Below are 18,535 nucleotides of genomic sequence, written 5' to 3' on the forward strand. Positions count from 1 at the left end.
ATCTGTGCACGGCAGATGATGAGATATTCAAAGTCAGTTCTACTTCAGGGAACATTATTCGGAAATTGTTCCAGAACTGCAGGTTCTTTCTTTCTTTCTTTCTTTTTCAGATCGAGGAACCGCTGCTCATCTTTACTTCAGAGAAGCTCTCCCTCTCTAAGATGCTCTTTTTATACCCAATCATGCTGTAAATTAATCCAGTTAGTTTTTTTTCAGTGCACTGGTAGAGCTGTAGTATGAGATGTCCTTGTAGACATTTTAAAATGCCAGGACATTTAGCATACCTTGATTGATGCTCTTTAAAATCTCATGGGATCCAGTGAATAATCCTTTTGTGTGGCTTGAGTTTGTTTCTTCTTCTTTTTTTGTGACCGAGCACCTGCAAAAGGTTTCCTGACGTACGCTCTGCACCTTCTTCTTGGTGTGTTTTCATTCAGTTTGGGTTTACCACCTCGTTCTTGTCATCACCAGCTCCTGCTGTTGATCTTTGGTCAGGCTGTTGAGCGACATCACCGTGTGTGTTATTAGGCAGCTGGAAAAGGAGATGCTAATGCGCACACGCTGTGGTTTGCTCAACTCGCACAGAAAAATAAATAAATCGAATAAAAACCAGCGTTTTACAAGAGAGACACCTGGCTGTTTTTAGTGCTCAGTAAATTGACCGGCCGGCTCAAACCGCAAACCAGGTCGTCTGAAGCTCAAGCTCTGAATCTTTGTGCTTATTCGAGCCCGTGCCACAAAATGTCTCTGTTGCAGTTGCTTTAAAACACTCCCAAAATGACTCATTTAGCAGGTTGGTGTAAAAAATAGACCCTCAAACGTATTTTATGTCTTATTTTCTCAGCGTTGACATTTTCCTTTAAGCGGTCAGGAGAGAAATGACTGAGCTGCACATGGAAAGATAGAAAAAAACCAAAACGCATTGGTAGCCCGAGCGTGGTTTAAGTGGGTCGTCTGCGAGTTTAATAGGCGAGGGGAAACCCTGAGACGGATCCAAGCGTGCAGACGCGAAGTCAGACAGTCGTAGCCGGAGGAAGTCGGTGATGTACTTAACAACTCCCCTCAAAGGCAGGAAGACGAGGTAAAGCTAGACAGATGGGAAGAGGTGGAAAGACGGCGAGAGAGAGAGAAAGGCAACAGAGGTTGAGGAAGTCAATAATGTACTTAACCTTACTCCACAGACTCCGTGTCCCTGTTATTGTAAGGCAAGTAAAGACGGGAAGGGGGGAGGAAGAGGGGAAGAGTGAAATGGCAGGACTCTGGAGTGGAAATGGTCACAGGCAGCAAAGAAGCGCGGCGTTTTTTTGTTATTTTTGTTTTCGTCAGCATAAATGTCAAAGTACTTAAGTGTGTGCAGGACAGGCGGGGAGGCCAGGCTACAGGAAGAGCCCCATTTAAAAGGGAATAGCCCAGTTTTACTGGCACATAAATCTCTCCTCCCCACGCTGAAGGTTGTAAGACAGCTCCTCTTTTAGGCTTCCTCCTTCAGTCTGGCAATACGCTAAAACCCCTTTTTTCTGGACTTTATCTTTTCCTTTTTCTTTAGCTCAGTCTCTGTCTCCTTCAGACTCCCTTGACCTATACCCTCTTTTTTTCCCCTTTGACCCTCAAGCTAACAGCAGGCAATAGATTAACAACATTTTATTGGGCTGTTTGTCCCCACCCACTTTTTCTCTTCACTATTCTTTCTATTCGATTCTAGCCAGAGATGGATTTTAAATTAAACTCAGTTTGTGAAAGTAAGCTTTATTTTTAGTCTCTCATTATAGTATACCATCATTAACATTTATGTGTCTGACTTTGCATTTATTTGTGTGCTGATCTGACAGCATTTTGACTTTCACGCCTGTGGGTTCCTTCTGATCTTTGCCCACATTTAACAATTAAGAAATGCTCAAATTCAGGGTGGCAAAAGATGCCGAAGCTTAAGTGATTTTTGACACGACACAGACCGTCAATCTCTTTGCTTGAGTGAAGAATGCGATTTCCTCTAGAGCGTTCACAAATATTATAAACACATAGTTTATTTGATTACGAAAAGAGGGTCTCCAGATATTTTTAAATGGAGTGTTTATTGAGCCTTTTGACTAAAAAAAAAAAAAGTAATTTGTTGAATATGTTATTTTTTAATTTGTATCATCTGTTTTCAATGGGGTTTTTTTTGCATAAAATGTGCCATTTATTTAGCTCCTTTTACATCTCATGGTGTAGAAGTCGCAAAACCTCATGTATCAAATATACATTTGGCTTCAAAGGGTTACGTTTATGTACAAAGTTGCTTAACAGCTTTTGGGGAAACTTTTGTTGGCTAATCAAAACCAATTTTTGGCTAAATATTTGAAATCGACAAAAAGTTATTTAACAGTATTTTGAATTTGAATTGAAAATTTTTTTTTCAATTTCAATATTAGAATCATTAATAAAGCCTGAGGGGGCTTTTCAGGGGCGTGCCAAGTTTTAGGGAGTTAGAAAGAAGTCAGAAATCAATCAAACAACAACCAATACAACTACTTCTTCTAAATACCTGTAAGTTATTTTATCTTGATATAAATAAATAATGCTTGTGCTTTACTTTTTTCTCCTTTTATGTCAAATTTGTAAATTTGTGCAAAACAATCATAATTTAGCATTAAAATGATTATTTTAATTAAAGAGTTTGCGCATACTGGAACACAAAAATGATTTTAACAGTTATGGTAATTACCAATCCATAGCAAACCCTATATTGAGTGGTTGTCTAATTAATATTTTAAGCACTGTATATATCATTAACTAAACTAGCCACGAACGATGGGGATGACACTAGTTGACATCATTTTGCTGCGCTGCGTACTCTGCTACATGTGGACGCATCTTTTTCTGCATTTCTTCCTCGCATCACTGCATATCGGATAACATTTACCTATACTCTAAAACCAAGCCGCACTTTTAGACTTTGCAGATCCTTGCTGTAATATACATAAGAAGCTAAATTACATAATTGGAAGGCTACTGTGGATATGGGTACCCGGTGGCTTTGAAATTTGCACTGCATGTATCTGTTCTGATTAAAAAAATAAAACCAGCTTGAAATGGTTACATCTGAAATTAACGGTTGTTAGATAATAAAGTTGAGTATCTCCCTGATACACTAAATGCATCTGCTGTGTTATGTACAGTAAGCTGATCTCTGGGCAGGGGCCCAATCATGTTGAGCGATACCCTTTATGACTCAAGTGTTTTGCAGTCTTTTTGCGGAGGAGGCAAACTTTCTGTATTCTTACGCTTATATCGTGTGTTTGCAGTCTTTTACGTCATATAAGCACATCGAAGGCGTTTCCGATCTTCAAACAAAACACAAACCGGAGAATTCTTATAGAAATATGCTTTTACTTCCAGTCTGTTTACGTTACCTTGCTCCTTTTAGTTTCTGTTTGTTGGTCTTTTAGACTTTTAGACTGCTTTAGTGAAGCTGTAAAAATTGTGACGCAAACTAGAAACACTTTCATAGTACAAGTTGTTCCTTAGTATTGCAAACATGTTTCGAAAGCTTTACTTTGAAGGCAGATGTTTCTGTCGCACTTTTCACACTTTGATTACTGTTGATGACTGTTTGCAGGCAAATCACTGCCTCATATACAAACATCTGCAAAGCAGTTGCGAGGAGGTTTCGGTAGAGCACCGTATACCTCTTTGTCACCAGTTTCACCTGCCAACCGGCACCAGTGCTCAGCAACTCTTCTTCTTTTTCCTTCAACTTCATCTTCATCTTCTTCTGATTTCCCGCTGGCATCCTCTTCTGTCTCAACCACCCTCTGCACACCCTTCTTCACTATATCCGTGAACCTCTGCTGTGAACTTCCTCTTTTCCTCCGCCTGACAACTCAAAATTTAATATCCTTTGTCAAATATATCCACTATACCTCCTCTGTGCACATCCAAGCCATCTCAGCCTCACCAGCGTTGTCTCCAAATTGCTCAACCTGAGCTGTCCCTCTCACGTACTGTGATGCTCATCCTGGTCTTTTAAACTCGTAAGCATTTTGTAGACCTTCCCTTTAACTCTTGCTGTCAAACACCCCCCCCCCCCCCCCCTCCCCCCCCCCGACACTCGTGTCCACCCTCACCAACCTGCCTGCGCTCTCTTCTTTACCTCTCTTGTTGCTTTGGATGGTTGACCCCAGATAATCTTCACCATTACACCTCCCTCTATTTCGCACACATGTATTCTGTCTTGTTTCTACTGACTTTCTCTCCTTTTTTTCTCCAGAGCGTGCCTCCACCTCTCTACGTTCTCTTTTACCTGCTTCCTGCTCTCCCTGCAGGCCTTTCATTGTAACCCCACAATCAGTGAAACTCGCCTACTGTACTAAGAGGCGCCTTCGCGTCTCTTAGTACAGTAGGCTCCCAGTGGATTTGAAGAAAATTGAAAAATGTTGCAGGACAAAGCGAAAGGTGGTCAAAAATCTCACAATGCCTTTACAGCTTGCTTCCCCACTTCTTTAAAAAAACATCACTGAGTGAAAGCAGGTTATTCCCATCACTAAAACACTGCTGTGACTTTGCAGTAGAACAAATTCCTTCTGGATCAAACTGAATAGCGGCCCAAAGCTCAATTTTAGTTTTCAGTGCTTATCTTAGAATTAGAAAGATAAGGTGACAAATGAACATAATGCTGTTATTAGAAAGAGATGTCCAGATGATAGAGGTTGCTTTTTAGTGCGCTTTATCACAAAGAAACACAGCTGCTTAGAGCTTTAGAAAGCGTCCTAGATTTTATCTGGATGAGAGAAGCCTGTGTTTTTTTTTTTTTTTTTTTGCTCTCACTTGATTTGGTTTCACTCCATTATAATGAAGAAAGGAGTACCTTCAGTATTGAAACAGATGCATAAGAAAGGGTCTTGTGCCAAAGCTGGCAGTGAATACAACGCTAATAAAAGGATGGATTCATTGTCGACTAGTACAAGGATTCCCTCTGTATGTGTGGTGGTGGTGGTTGGGGGGTGGTGGTGGGAGGAAAAATGGAACAACTGTATCCCAGGGAGTCCAGAGTGCTAATGTGTAACGGTGATCAAGTCAGTTTATTCTGGCAGGCTGCCTGCTGGAGGCTCTGACAGATTGGTGCCATCAGCACATTATTTCATTAACACTTGTGTTTTCATGGTGAACATCTTCTCACTCGTCATTTTTCTCTCTCTCTCTTGCCCCCCTCCCTCCCTCCCTCCCTGCCCGCCTGCCTGCCTGCCTGCCTGCCTGCCACCCCCCTAACAGATGGAGAGCGAAAAGAAGAGGAGAAAATACTCAACGAGCAGCAACGACTCTGACACCACTGACAGTAAGTTGGGATTCAGGGAAAGGGTATCTGTGTGTGCGTGTGTGTGTGTGTGTGTGACGATGGAATCCTGCAAGTGTGAGAAAAGCGAGTTCCTCTGCTGCTTTTATACGGTGAGCTGCCTGGTCTTCGTCAATTCCCAATTCTCGTATTCACTCTCCATACAGACTTTCCTCCTGTGTCATGGTTGTCCTCCCTCTGCTCATTAAGACTTGCCACTTTAAAACCGAGCTACACTGGAAACATGAGCGTGATTTAACCAGTTGGCACAACAGAAATCACCGGTGGGAATAAGAACTTAAGGTTTGAATAATAAAGTCTTTATTTTTAGAATAAGTGCGAATTTGTCGGAAAATGTCGTTCTTTGAGAGAGATGTCGCTACGAAAACAGATTGTGGTGCATCATTACTGGACGAGCAGATTGCAAAATTTGAGGCGTTTTGAAACGGAGCCTGCAAATACAGGTGGTTTACTTGGGCAATACCACAAGGAATGCCATCTTTTTCAGTTTATGCAACACAAAACAGCCATCTGTGTAGTAAGTACGACTTGGGGTCTCGGAGGCTCGTCTTGTCCCTTTTAACAGAAAAACCTTCTTGTAGGTGTTTTGTATAATTGCATGTTGATCCAGTGGTTATCACCGTTCCCTCACACTGGTTTAAATCCTTCAGTCGGCTAGGACCCCTCTGCGTGGGGCATGTTGTCCGTGTGCTTGCGTGGATTCTCTCTGGGTATTCTCCCAAAGTCCAACGCCTTGTGTTTTAGCTTAACTGGAGATTGCTTTGACCGTATGACTTGTTATTTGTCTCTCTGGCTGGGCCATAAAGAGGCACTGGATTACCCCTCCAGGGTGTATCTGACCTTTCGCCTCGTGACAGCTAGGATAGGCTCCAGCCCCCACGACCTTGAATCGGATAAAAAGTTAGGAAGATAGATGGACGTCCCCCTGCGTGTGACATTTTAACCATTCTTCCCATGCAAAGTTCCATTATTTGCAAAACCTTGAGGGTTTTCTTGCACGTATCATCAGTTTCAGGTCCACCCACAACATTTCAGTGGAGCTAAAATCTGTATTTGACTGTATATTGCACAGTCCCTTGTGTCTTTTCCAATTTCTCTAACTGGTACAAAGGTCTGTGTATTTAAGTCTTGTAATACTTTGTTAAAGTAAAGAGAAGATGTGCAGATCCAGATAAACCCTGATCTCTCTGGGGAAATCGAGTTGATGCTGCATGATTACGATACGAATTATTAAAAACAAAGTTGGAAGTTGCGTTTGAATACAGTTGAACTTGATGAACTATGTCAGTAAACACACCACAAACTGCAACCACGCTCTTTTTTTTTTTCTTTTCAGAAGATGCATTATCGCGTCAATTCTCACGCCTTCGCCAACCTCTGCTGAGGTTGGCATCTCTTTATCACCACCGAAAAAGTAGATTCAGCTCACAATGTTTCGGCGTGCATCAGGTTTGGTTCTTTATTAATATCTAGACTTAGATATCTCAGACAAAGCCGTCTTTTGCTTGCAGGGCATGTCTGGATGTCAGTTCTGGATGTGTTCGAGCTCCCCACTTTACTAAATTAGGTGCTTAATACACGCAGACTGTAGCCTCACAGTCAATAAAGTGGACATCTCACATTTGCACTGTGCAGTTATGTCTGGCCTTGTGTGCTTTACATTTAATGTTGAGCACATAGTTAATTAGCTGACTGACAAATTGATATTATAGGGTGGGATGCATGGTTTGACGGAGTGGCAGATATGTTTTCCTCCCCAGAGTTAATGACACAAACTCAAACAACTTCTAAGACGAGCAGACAGGCAATCCTCTAAGACGAGAGGATAGGAACATCTGGCCAGACTACCACATGTCTGTCACTGGCAGCTTCTGTAGAGAAATGAATCTGTTAACAGTCTTCGAATGAAATACGTTGTTATACGAGCACAAATGGCCACAACAGCTGACGACTGTCTTTAAAATATGAGGGTTTATTCGCCGAAGACAGCCAGCGATTTCAGTTTCATTTTAAATGTCATTCTTCTCGGCTTTTGTCAGTTCAGTGTGACTAATTCTTGGCATTTTCACGGCACGCATTTTTGCAGTAAGCAAATATATTTGTTTGGCTATTCCCTTGGCAATATTAGAGAACAGATCAAAATTAGACACATCAGAAAGCGAGCTGTACAATTAAAAAAAACAAAACAGAACCTGGCATTTGTTTTGGTGTCGCTAAACCCGGCTGCGCTGATGAGGTTTTCAGATATTATTTTAATGCTTGTCTAAATGAGTATAAATAAAAGAGTTGTCCTTTCACAGCGTGGTGCCTTGCAAACTATAATGATAAAAGTATTCTCACCCATCTTGTGGTACATTTGTGCGTACGCCAGAGCAAAATATTTTCATTTGTGACAATCTTTTTCTGGAATTAAATCCAGTTTGGTATTTCAGCTTAATATAAATGGAACTGTAGTGATAGAAGAGATTAAAGAAAGAGAAGCACTGACATTACTCTAGAAGCTTAAGCAGGGATCTGATCAGGAAGAATCGTCAGTACTTTTAATACCTTCTCATTGAGCTCCAGTGTGCTGAGAAATCTTGGACTGTGGAATTCATGCAAATGTTCTTTCACACATACCGCCAATTTAAATACTGCCGCTGACCAAACATTGCAGTGGAACTCCTCGATGACAGGGGCCTTCGCCACAGCAAGACAGCGGGCGTCAGGAATGTCTTGAGGAACACAACAAAGAGCCTGGTTGCAGCCTTCAAATTCCAAATTCTGAACATCTGCCAGATGCACCGGAACAGGCCCGATCCCTGGATGCCCCACCCACAACCCACAGGACCCAAAGAAACTGCTGCCAACTTCACAGCGGCAGACGCCACAGGACACCCAAGATGTGTTATGCCCATGCATCGAGGCGTCCAGGATGTTTTGGCTGCACGAGGCGTAGCCGTACACAATATTAGACAGGTAGTATAGTCGTGGCTGATCAGTGGGGATCTGCAGCCAGATTAAATCTGGGAAATGTAGTCATTCAAACTGTTTACACTACAGGCTAAAATGACCTCTGAAGGGCTTAACTGTTGTGTGGTCACAGCCCCGCGTGTATAATGTATTTTACAACAGGTTTAACAGGCTGTTTTGCAGACCTGAGCGAGCCACCCCGCGTTGGAGGCCATGCACTTTGCTTTATAATCAGCCTTTAGCTGTTAGCTTCCCCTGCTCACTGCAGTGTGGGCTCCAGCTGCATCTGCTCACTGGAGGTTATCAGGTTTCTAATTGAAGGATGAAGCATGATAATTTTGGCTGCTGTGCATCCAGCGTGGCTTTTAATTAACACGCGGCCACGATGGTAACTTCCAACTGCGCCGCGGCCTGTTTTGGTTATCTGGCCACAGTGATGGAGCTCTGCAGCTGCACTATGTGGGGCACGTGTAGATGTAACCTGCCTGGACACACACATTCTTGAGGAGTGCAGATTCATGAGTAAATGTAAAAAATCCTTAACAGATTAGTGTGCAGGCTGTTTTTATACCCTCGACGCTTACACGCATGGAACACAGTGCTAAACAGAGAATTGTGGACAAGAAAATCAGCGGTGTCTGAGTGAGGTGTCATTCATCATCGGACTTCTGGAAGCTGTTTGGCTTTTTTGACGCTTGCGGTGGAGGCTGCTGCTGTGTGGGTGTCAAACGATGTTACGACTGAGATGTATGATTAAAAAACTAATAACAGATTCTTGGCCATCCTAGAATCTAACTGCCCAGTTTAACTTTGAAGAACGAAGGCTGGTTCTGTCTGACACAGATACTGTATATACATACAGCACCACACACTGTGTCCTATCTCAGCCTGTAAGGTAAGCACACTGTGAATCTACACCAGCGGTCCCCAACCCCTGCCGTTTGGTACCGGGCCGTGAGAGTTGAGGCTCGGGTGTAAAATTTATGTTTTTCAGGGTTTTTATTGTAATTTTTTTAATTGTTTTTATTGTTAACTCAGTTTCCCCAGGTATTTTCCTTGTGTTATGAATAAATCTTCTCTTTTTTTGGTATCGGTACTGGTGTTATTTTGTTGTATCTATCCGCAACACCTTAAAGGTCAGTCCGTGGAAATATTGTCGGACATAAACCGGTCCGTGGCGCAAAAAAGGTTGGGGACTGCTGGCCTACACCTTAGAATAGAAACAGAAGGATTCATATTTGAAGGTGCAGTCAAGAAGTTCTGGGAGTCACTCTAGCTCGTTTGTCCAGCAAGCACCCAAATACCTTATTGCTGAAATCCAAAGGGCGCGACTTAAAGTTCGACCTTTGTCCCTTTGCTACCTACCCTGCTCTTTCCCCTTCTTTCCTGTCTATTCCTTATGCAAAACTGTCAAATAAAGCCGGAAAGGCCAAAAATAAAGACGTTCTGGGACTGCGTTATGTCTAAATCAAGTTTGTATGAGCTGATTTTGAATATTGTTGACGTTCCCTTGCATCTCTGGACCACTTTCAGTGCAACTTCTGTTTGCACTTTTTCCTCTGAGATGCCCTCACTCCAACCGGTCACGGCTGATGCCCCTCCCTCCCTGAGGTTGGTTCTGCTGAAGGTTTCTTCCTGTTAAAAAAAGGTTTTTTTCCTTCCCACTGTTGCCAAAGCGCTTGTTCGGGGGAGGTCATATAACTATTGGGGTTTTCTCTGTTTTCTTTGTATTATTGTAGTGTGTCAATCTGTAAGTAGAGCGGACCCTTAAAGAGGAAAAGATCACACACAGATATGTCTGTGTGTGTGCTGTAATGACTGACAATGTAGGCAAACTGTGTATGGTGAAAAAATGTAGGAACATGATGTGTTAGTGGCTTCCAATACAGTGTGTGTGTGTGTGTGTGTGTGTGTGTGTGTGTGTGTGTGTGTGTGTGTGTGGAGTGTTGGTGATTTTTGAAGAGAGGCTCTCAGCGCAGTTTGCTCCTCAGACGTCATGAGCAACATTAGCGGGGTGGCAGCACTGCTGTTGTGGAAAGGGAAATATGTTGAGTGGGAGGCAGCGCACGCATGCACGCTCGCATAAAGTCACGGTCGCAGATGTTAAATCGCAGAATGTTGTCGATTTTATGTTTTATCCATTATGCGTGTGATGTAATTTAATTGCAGATTCGATCCAATTTTTAGTGAGTTTCTTATGGTCACACGAGAAAAGTGTCGCAGGAGGATTTGGGGTTTATTTATTTTAAATTTAGGAAACAGCATAAGGGACATCTTTTCCTCAATCGGTTTGGCCTCCATTCACAAACATGTACAGGCACACTTGGAAAGAGGTGTGCGCACACACACACACACAGCTGTTGATTGAAGCGGTGGGTGGGATATTGGCTCCGGTGTCTGGTTAATTGCAATTAGGTTGTGTATTAATAAGGTTGTAAAGGACCACAGTGGACTAACCGCTTAACAAGATGCTATTTATACGGCCATTACTTATTAAAGCTTTTAATAGATCATCATCAGTCTGCTTCAATTAAAGGTCTGATTCATAGTGGTAGTGCTGCCACGGGCGTTCAAAGTCACAAAGAAGGTTTTTGTTTGGCTGCTTTCTTTAAATGCTTCTCTGCTGCGTTTGAATCACCTCCACTGGTGTGAATTACAAAAGTATTGAACCTCATCGCATGCTCACTTTGATGAGCAGCTTCTTGCTCTCTAATAAGTAACCGATTCCCCGCCGGTTGGTGCTGGCTAACAGTGTTTAAAGAAACAACAAAAAAGTATTATCGTTTTATTGTAAACCCTCTCTGCAAAAACAAATTTCTCCATAAAATTTCTTTGGCGTGAATTTCAGCACACGCTGTGCGCTTGAAGTCCAATCTACAGCCAGAGACCTGTTCCTCATTTTCCCCACTTTAAATCAACATTCACACTCATTAAACATTCTTGACAAATCAAACGCAGATTAAGTTGGCTTTGTGTTCTGATCCAGATGAATGAAGACTTGAAACACTCCCTTCTTTCCAGCTGTGAGTCAGAAAAGGAAGGTCAGAAAAGGCTAATTTGTCTGCCAGAAAAAAAAAATTGATGTTTTCTCTTCTGGTACTCAGCTGAAAACTTCACTGAGTAGCGAAAAAGATGTTTGCAGCTCTTCGGTAGGTTGTCTCCTTTGTGGCATCCAGGAGGGCAGATTTCAAAGATACATTTACGAATGTCATTCTCTCTGTTTTAAATAGATTAACACTTGTTTTTATTGCAATAAATGCAATTAATTGCAAACAACTTTCTGTGCAGTCCTTTCAAGACATTTGGCACTTAAAGAATCCTTAATTGAAATCTACTGGTGAATTCTGCTACAGCAGGAATGGTTGTAGGAGTTTAAAAGGTTTTTAAAAAGTTAAAACCTTATTTGGGTGCAAAGATAAATGAAGAAAATCAGAGAGAGAGCAAGAGAGAGGAGGAAAAATGGAGGAACATTAAGGAATTGGCAAGTGCAGTAAAGAAGAAGTGAGTGCACCTATGAAGAGGAAAAAGAGTGGATAGACGGTCCTAGTGACGTAACTGATGACATACATGGAGGTCTAGGTGAGAGGTTGGTGGACTTTTTTTTGACCAGATTAGGGCTGCCACGATTAGTCGACTTGTCACGATTACGTCGACTATCAAAATTGTCGACGACTGATTTAATAGTCGACGCATCGTTTGAAGCTTTGTAAGATCACAAAAGACACAGGAATAAGTAGTAGAATTTAAGAGTGTAATAACGGACTGAAACAGAAGATGGCAGCACTGCATGTACAAGGATGCCAGCTGCCGTTAAACCCCGAAGAAGAAGCAGAAGAAGAAGGAGCTCTGTCCCAGAATTTATAGCGCAGCCCAGCTCAGTTTCCAACAATGGCAGCAGCTAGTTAGTTTTAATATTACTCTTATTATTCTTTCTGGGTCACAAAATAAACGTTTAACATATTTTTAGGCGAGAATGTAACCGTGTAAACCTCAAATATCTGCTCAGTTTATCAAGACACCACATATTTTCAAAAGCGCTCTGACGTTTTCGGAGATGTCTGTTACTGACTAGCTCGATAGCTAGCTGGGGGCAAGGCTCACTAGAGCCTGTGAGAACACCGGACTCGGCAAATCACCACCGTCTTTCGCTACTCAGGTTAAACATATATAAGTCACTTAGATAACTTAAAATGTTATTGTTTGGCTTTTTTTTAGTATTTTATTTGTTCCTGAGTAAATCGGTTTGGCTGAGATTAAAGTTATAGTTTTTACACAGCTGAATAAACGTCAAGCAGACAACTGATTATCAGAAGTGTGAGATGCTCCAGAATATACTCCGGTGTCCTTTTATATTTTAGATAGCAAGGAGTTTATTAAACTTCACCGAAACAATCTGCAAATTTCATTAAAATTTAATAAACTATCATCTTGTCTTTATTTTTAGTGAGCACATACCTTAAAAACTTAAAGCTGTAAGCTAATGATAGTTATATAAGAGCAGATGCATGCTGGTGCAATAAGCTGTACGCTGTACATCCAATGGATGCATGATCTGATTAGTCGACTAATCGCAAAAATAATCTGTGACTAGTTGACTATCAAAATAATCATTTGTGGCAGCCCTAGACCAGATTGTTTAGCACAATCTTGGATGGTGAGCTGGTGTGCTAGTACCGATTGTAAAGGACAAGAGTGATGTGCAGAGCTGTGACTGCAGTGGGATAAAGCTGATGAATCATAGCATGAAGATATGGGAAAGAGCTGTTGAAGGTAGGTTAAGGAGAGAGGTGATCAGTGAACAGTATGACTTCGTGCTGAGAAAGAGAATTACAGATGTGATCTTTGGTTAAAGAATGTTGATTGAGAAGATCAGAAGGAGCTGCACTGTTTTTGTGGATCTAAAAAAGGCATATGATGGAGTGCCAAGAGATACTGTGGTACTGCATGAAAGGAGTAGCAGAGAAGTATATGAGGGTGGTCCAGGACATGTATGAGGACAGTGAGACCGTGTGCTGTTGGAATGATTAGGTGGGTATGGGATTACATCAGGGATTGGCTCTGAGCACTCTGTTGTTTGTAGTGGTGATGGACAGGTTAAGACATCTCAATGGACTGTGATGTTTGCACATGACATTGTGGTCTGTAGTGAGAGTAGAGAGCAGGGAGAAGAGAGCCTGGAGAGGTGGAGGTATACTCTGGAGCAAAGAGGAATGAAAGTCAGAAGAGGCAAAGCAGAATACTCGTGTGAATAAGAGGTAGACAGGTGTGTCAGTGAAGAAGTAGATGCAGCAGATGAGGGTTGAGCTGGGGTAAACCATCCAAAGCAATGGACAGTGCACGAGAAAGATGAAGAAGAGAGTACAGGCAGCAGTGAGTTGGTGGATGTGAGTGTCAGGAGGGATTTGTGACAGAAGGAGGAAGAAGAGCAAGAGTGAAAGGGAGGGTTTACAAGATGGTAGTGAGACCTGCTATGATGTGTGGTTCAGAGAAGGTGACACAAAAAGACAGGCGGTGGAGCCGAAGACCCTTAAAGTGAGCCGTCGAAAGAAGAAGACAGTGATTTTAGAGAAAAGTCAGCAAACTGTTTAAGTGTTTTAGCCATTCATAAGTCATAAGATTCAGTATTAATACATTTTGCGCTAAAGGATAAAGAAGCTTGATGAAATATCAAATGATGCAGTGGCTCGAAATATCACTGTGCTACACCTGTTGTATCCTGTTTGATGGTGACAATTATGGTTTTATTGATCATATTCATGGAGGAAGTACTTCTGTTGATTGACACTAACATTGAGAAGGTGTGGTTGGGGCTTTAGAAGAAAACGTCTTTCTGTGCATCACACACTACAACGACCTGGGAATTATGAGGGGTTGTGAGCTGGATGAGCTCACGCTCTCGTTTTGATGACATTTCACTGCTGATTATATAGATGCAAGTGGAAACTAAAGTCTGTTTAGATAATGCTTCAAGATAAACGCCCAAAAAGGTGCTCAAATGTGTTTCAAGAGTGTTTGCCAAGTGTGCTATTTTTTCATTCCTTTGAAAGGGACTTAAACTCCTCCATTATAACCAGTTCTGGTAATTTCAGGTTCTAAAATAGTATGGCAACTTTGTTTTTTGTTTGTTTTTTTCCCAAATTAACTTGTCCAATTTTTCCTTGTTCGGCTCTGGAGTAGAGCACATGGTGAGATAAACTGTTAAACTGAGAGCAGAGGAGAAGAGCGAAACTAGAAATTCTAAAAAGAATTCACATACTTTACATAAATAAGAGTTTGAGTATGTAATGGTTAGAGAAAGACTGGTTTCCTGATCTTACACTGACTGTGGTATCATTGCTGTCTTTGTTATTCCTGCAGGTCAAGTGACGTCGTGGTCCAGGTCATCCAAGAATACGGGCACCAGCAGCACATGGGTCCGCCACCAGCACAAGAAACCATCAGAGGTAAGTTAGTTTGGCATCTGGGTTTAGTGACTCAAACCCATAGAGTACACCAGCATGTGTTTAATGAAACCCAGTCTCTGTTTGACCGTGACAAGCTCACAATTTTGCTCCACTTCAATGAAAGTAATTTGTTTTGGCTTTGCAAAATTGACAGAAATGGTCACATTCAAACATTTTTGGTCAGCTTGTCCATGTTTTTGAACAGTAGAATGATATTCAAATACCCAGTCACATCCTTTGTTTGCTTGGTTGCATGTAATGTGGGCATTTTTGCTACCGTCTCATGTTTCAGAGCTGTTGCCACTGCAAATCTGTAAGAGACCACAGAGTATTTGATAAAAACATATGCCAAAACATGCTTATTCCACTGTCCAAGCGTACACAATCAGTGGAAATCAAATAAATTCACACAAAAGGCATTTGAGAGTCAGTGAATCAGTGAAACGGTCGCTTCTGTCCAATGTAAATACAGCCATCTCCGTCACCGCAGCAAAATCAACCAGGCGCACTGATGGCATAAATTGGTTGGCTAAAATACCAGGTTGTAACATCCATATGGTCATGATGAATGAGCCATGGGCTCTCAAATGACCACCCTGAGCAAGAAACTGGCATAATCCGGTTGGAAAATGGTGCACTCTACCAGTTGTGGCAATGTGTTGCCTGCCACAATCACACATTGCTCCCACTCTCAGTGAAGTGGGCTCTGATCTCGTCTCTTGTTTTTTGAAGAGTTTCACTTCAAAAATAAATCTGCCATTTGGAAGAAATTGCATTTACTCTTAAAAAATTAGCAGGGGGGAAATTTTTAAATAATGCAGAGGAGGTAACTGCCTCTGATGGCAGATCTGGGCTTCTAAGGATGTTCAATGACAAAGTTCTTTAACAAAATGAATTCATATAATTTAAGGTAATTTGCTCCCACCTTATCTGTGTCTCTGCATCGTGGCTCAAAAGAAATGTCAAAAACTAGCAAAAGTGAAGAAGCTCAAATATTCAGTTTTTCAGTGACTTTTAAAAGAAGAATGAATAAAGCAAAATGGCATGCATGCCCCGAACCACCCTGAAGTACGAGTCATCAGCAGAGCATCTGTCAGGCCTGTGCATTTGATGCTTCCTCCCCCTCAGCTCCATCCAGTTAACCACAGGCTGTTGGAAGGTCCTGTCAGCAATCAGTCTCTCAGTAATTACTACTTTAGCTCTCTGCTCTGACCCGGGCCTCAGCTGAAGAGCCAGGGGCCATGTTCCCTTTCATAATGCTGCCTCCTCGCTCCGGGGCACGCTGCTCTTTCATAAAGGATGGTGTTTTGAAGTAATGTTTCTGCTTTTTCCGATGCAGTGAGTGACAAGAAAGGTTGAACAAACAAAAAAAGCAGGTGGCAGCTGACAAAGGTTCAGTGCAAAGTTTTCAAAAAGAGTTGTGAGTGCATTTGAACTGGTGTCAAGACAGCTTAACTCATTTAATGTAAAAAAATCTGGTGCTTTTTGCTCTCTTGGTGCTGATAGAAATATCACGGCTGTTTTTCCACTTTAGTTTATTTGGGTCTTTGAGCCTTTCTGTTTCCACTTTGGCGTAGTGTCCATCGCATTGACAAGGTAATGTTACAATTTTGTGATATCATTTCGCAAACATGCGAAAGGAATGGATTTGTGGGATCGGTTACTTACTGTAACCCTAGGTTCTATGATTACAGGTGCAAAAGCTGGTTGCTAGATCTCTGTTTGTTTTACTTTAACGGTGAATCTTTACTTTATTTGTAACATTTTGAGTTTACCTGTTAATATTGCAAACATTCAAAGTGATGTTGCTTTGTGAACTGACAATGTCCACCTACTGCAACCATCAGAAGTAGGGCTGCACGATTAATCGTTAGAAAATCACGATCTCGATTCATACTTATGTGCGATCTCATTTCCAAATGACAACGATTTAAAAAAACAAAAAAAACCCCAAAAAACCTTCACTTTTCACTCTTCCTGCTCAACAAATGACAAGGGCGGAGCCTTATACCACGTGATACAGAAGCTGTGCCGTGTGAAGCTAAAATTAGCAGGGAAAAAACAACGGAGAACACGTCAGGGATGACGAGAAAGTGACTGGAGAAAATCCGTCCTGTTCAACCACCCAAACATCAATAACGGGAACCTTATACAGCGCTTCCCTATATACGTCGAACTTCCGCAGGCACAAAGAAATTATGGAGGCTATTACTTATCACCTGACCAAAGATATGGCTCCCATCAACACTGTGCAAAACGAGGGATTTAGGAAAATGATCAACACCCTAGACAAACGCTACACAGTGCCGTCCCGCAACTATTTTTCTATTGTTGCACTACCTGCTCTATACACGCAGTGTCGAGCAACGGTGGAGACGGAATTTCAAGCAGTACAACATTTTGCGGCAACGACAAAATGTGAGACATTTGTTGTTTTTATGTTTATTTATTGTTTTTATGTTCAGTCTCAACTGTTACGAAGTTGATGTGCAGTTAATAAGTGCAATAAATATTTATATTGGAAAAGATAATCACGAGAGAATCGTGATCTCAATTCTAAGCCAAAAAATCGTGATTCTCATTTTATGCAAAATCGTGCAGCCCTAATCAGAAGGCTAGGTTCTTTAAGCTTTTGATTGTTAACCCTCTAGAAATATCCATAATTGAGTTTAGTGTAGATAAGTAGAGACCATTTAAATCAGCCATGCGATTTAAACAGTGAAGAAAATGGATGGATGGTTTCAATCAGGAATTGTATAATTCAACAACATTATTGCTGGTATAAAAGTGCTCACTTGTAAATCACTTATAACTCACTTATATCTGTTACAGTCATTTTTTTAAAATTCTCTTCTGGAAAGGCTGGAGGACAACTTCAGATTCGTTATTTCACGTTTAAATCAAGAGCTTGATTGTCAGTGTCTGACCTACTTTTCCAACTTTAGAGGACTTTGTTTGTATCTGATTGTTTTCTGACAGCCAATCCAAAAATCAGGATCTCTTTGCACTGTAATTTACCAGGTGTAAAAGTTGGATCTAATTCTCAAAGTCTCTTTAATTTGTGACCTAGTTTTGTTTTTTTTGTTTTTTTTAGCAATTACCCTGCAAAATCAAGGGAAGACTTTGAAATTGCTCAGTGTCATCTTCAGAATTCATACAAAGCTAATGAGGAGGCAGTGGGTTGCAATGAAAAATGGCATTGATGAGTACGGAAAACCCACACATGACTCAAAAAACTCCTTGATTACATGTGTAGTTATTCCTTCTAGCTTGTTAATTGGGCTCATGACTAAATGTTTCAAAGGGAAGTCATCCTTTGACAGCATTTTGAGGAGCTAACAAAGACACCGTCCTTAAGCCAGAATACAGGACTAACCCATCTTTGAGTACTAACTGGTTGCCTGTCAGCACTTCAACCAGAGGTGGCTGCAACTGCTGTCAGAGTGTGAATCGTCCTGAGGCGATAGCAACACCTTGCTGTGTGTTTTATAGTTCAAACGTCACATGCCTAAGAAAAAAGGCCTTCCTCCCTTGCTGATAATGCTAACATTAGTTCCTTGTTTTTACTTGATAGGCAGTTAACTACTCTCCAGGGTCAGGAGTGAGGTTTCCTTTGCTTGCCAAGTGTGGCGAGCAGCAGCCTGGACACAAACCGAAAACAGACACTCTGCAAAGCTGTAGACTCAGCAGCTTTTAAATGAGAGTTTGTAGTTTCCTTCTGGATTGTTGTCACGAGTGAGCATGACTATTTCACTTTTTTCACCTAGCTAATGACAATGGATGAAAGGATGTATGTAAGTGGTAGATA

General features: G+C 41.5%; 1 protein-coding gene across 2 annotated transcripts in view; it reads left to right on the plus strand.

Moving 5' to 3' along the window:
- jade2 (jade family PHD finger 2) overlaps positions 1-18,535 on the plus strand; it is a 221,814-nt gene that overhangs the window by 25,003 nt on the left and 178,276 nt on the right. For both annotated transcript variants that reach the window (XM_006785027.2, XM_006785028.2), the window contains exons 2-3: positions 5,251-5,314; positions 14,642-14,727. In XM_006785027.2, the coding sequence (XP_006785090.1) occupies positions 5,251-5,314; positions 14,642-14,727 (150 nt within the window). The remainder of the gene's footprint in view (positions 1-5,250; positions 5,315-14,641; positions 14,728-18,535) is intronic.

This window comes from Neolamprologus brichardi, chromosome 10 (genome assembly GCF_056152115.1).
Source record: "Neolamprologus brichardi isolate AB-2024 chromosome 10, ASM5615211v1, whole genome shotgun sequence".
NCBI lineage: Eukaryota > Metazoa > Chordata > Actinopteri > Cichliformes > Cichlidae > Neolamprologus > Neolamprologus brichardi.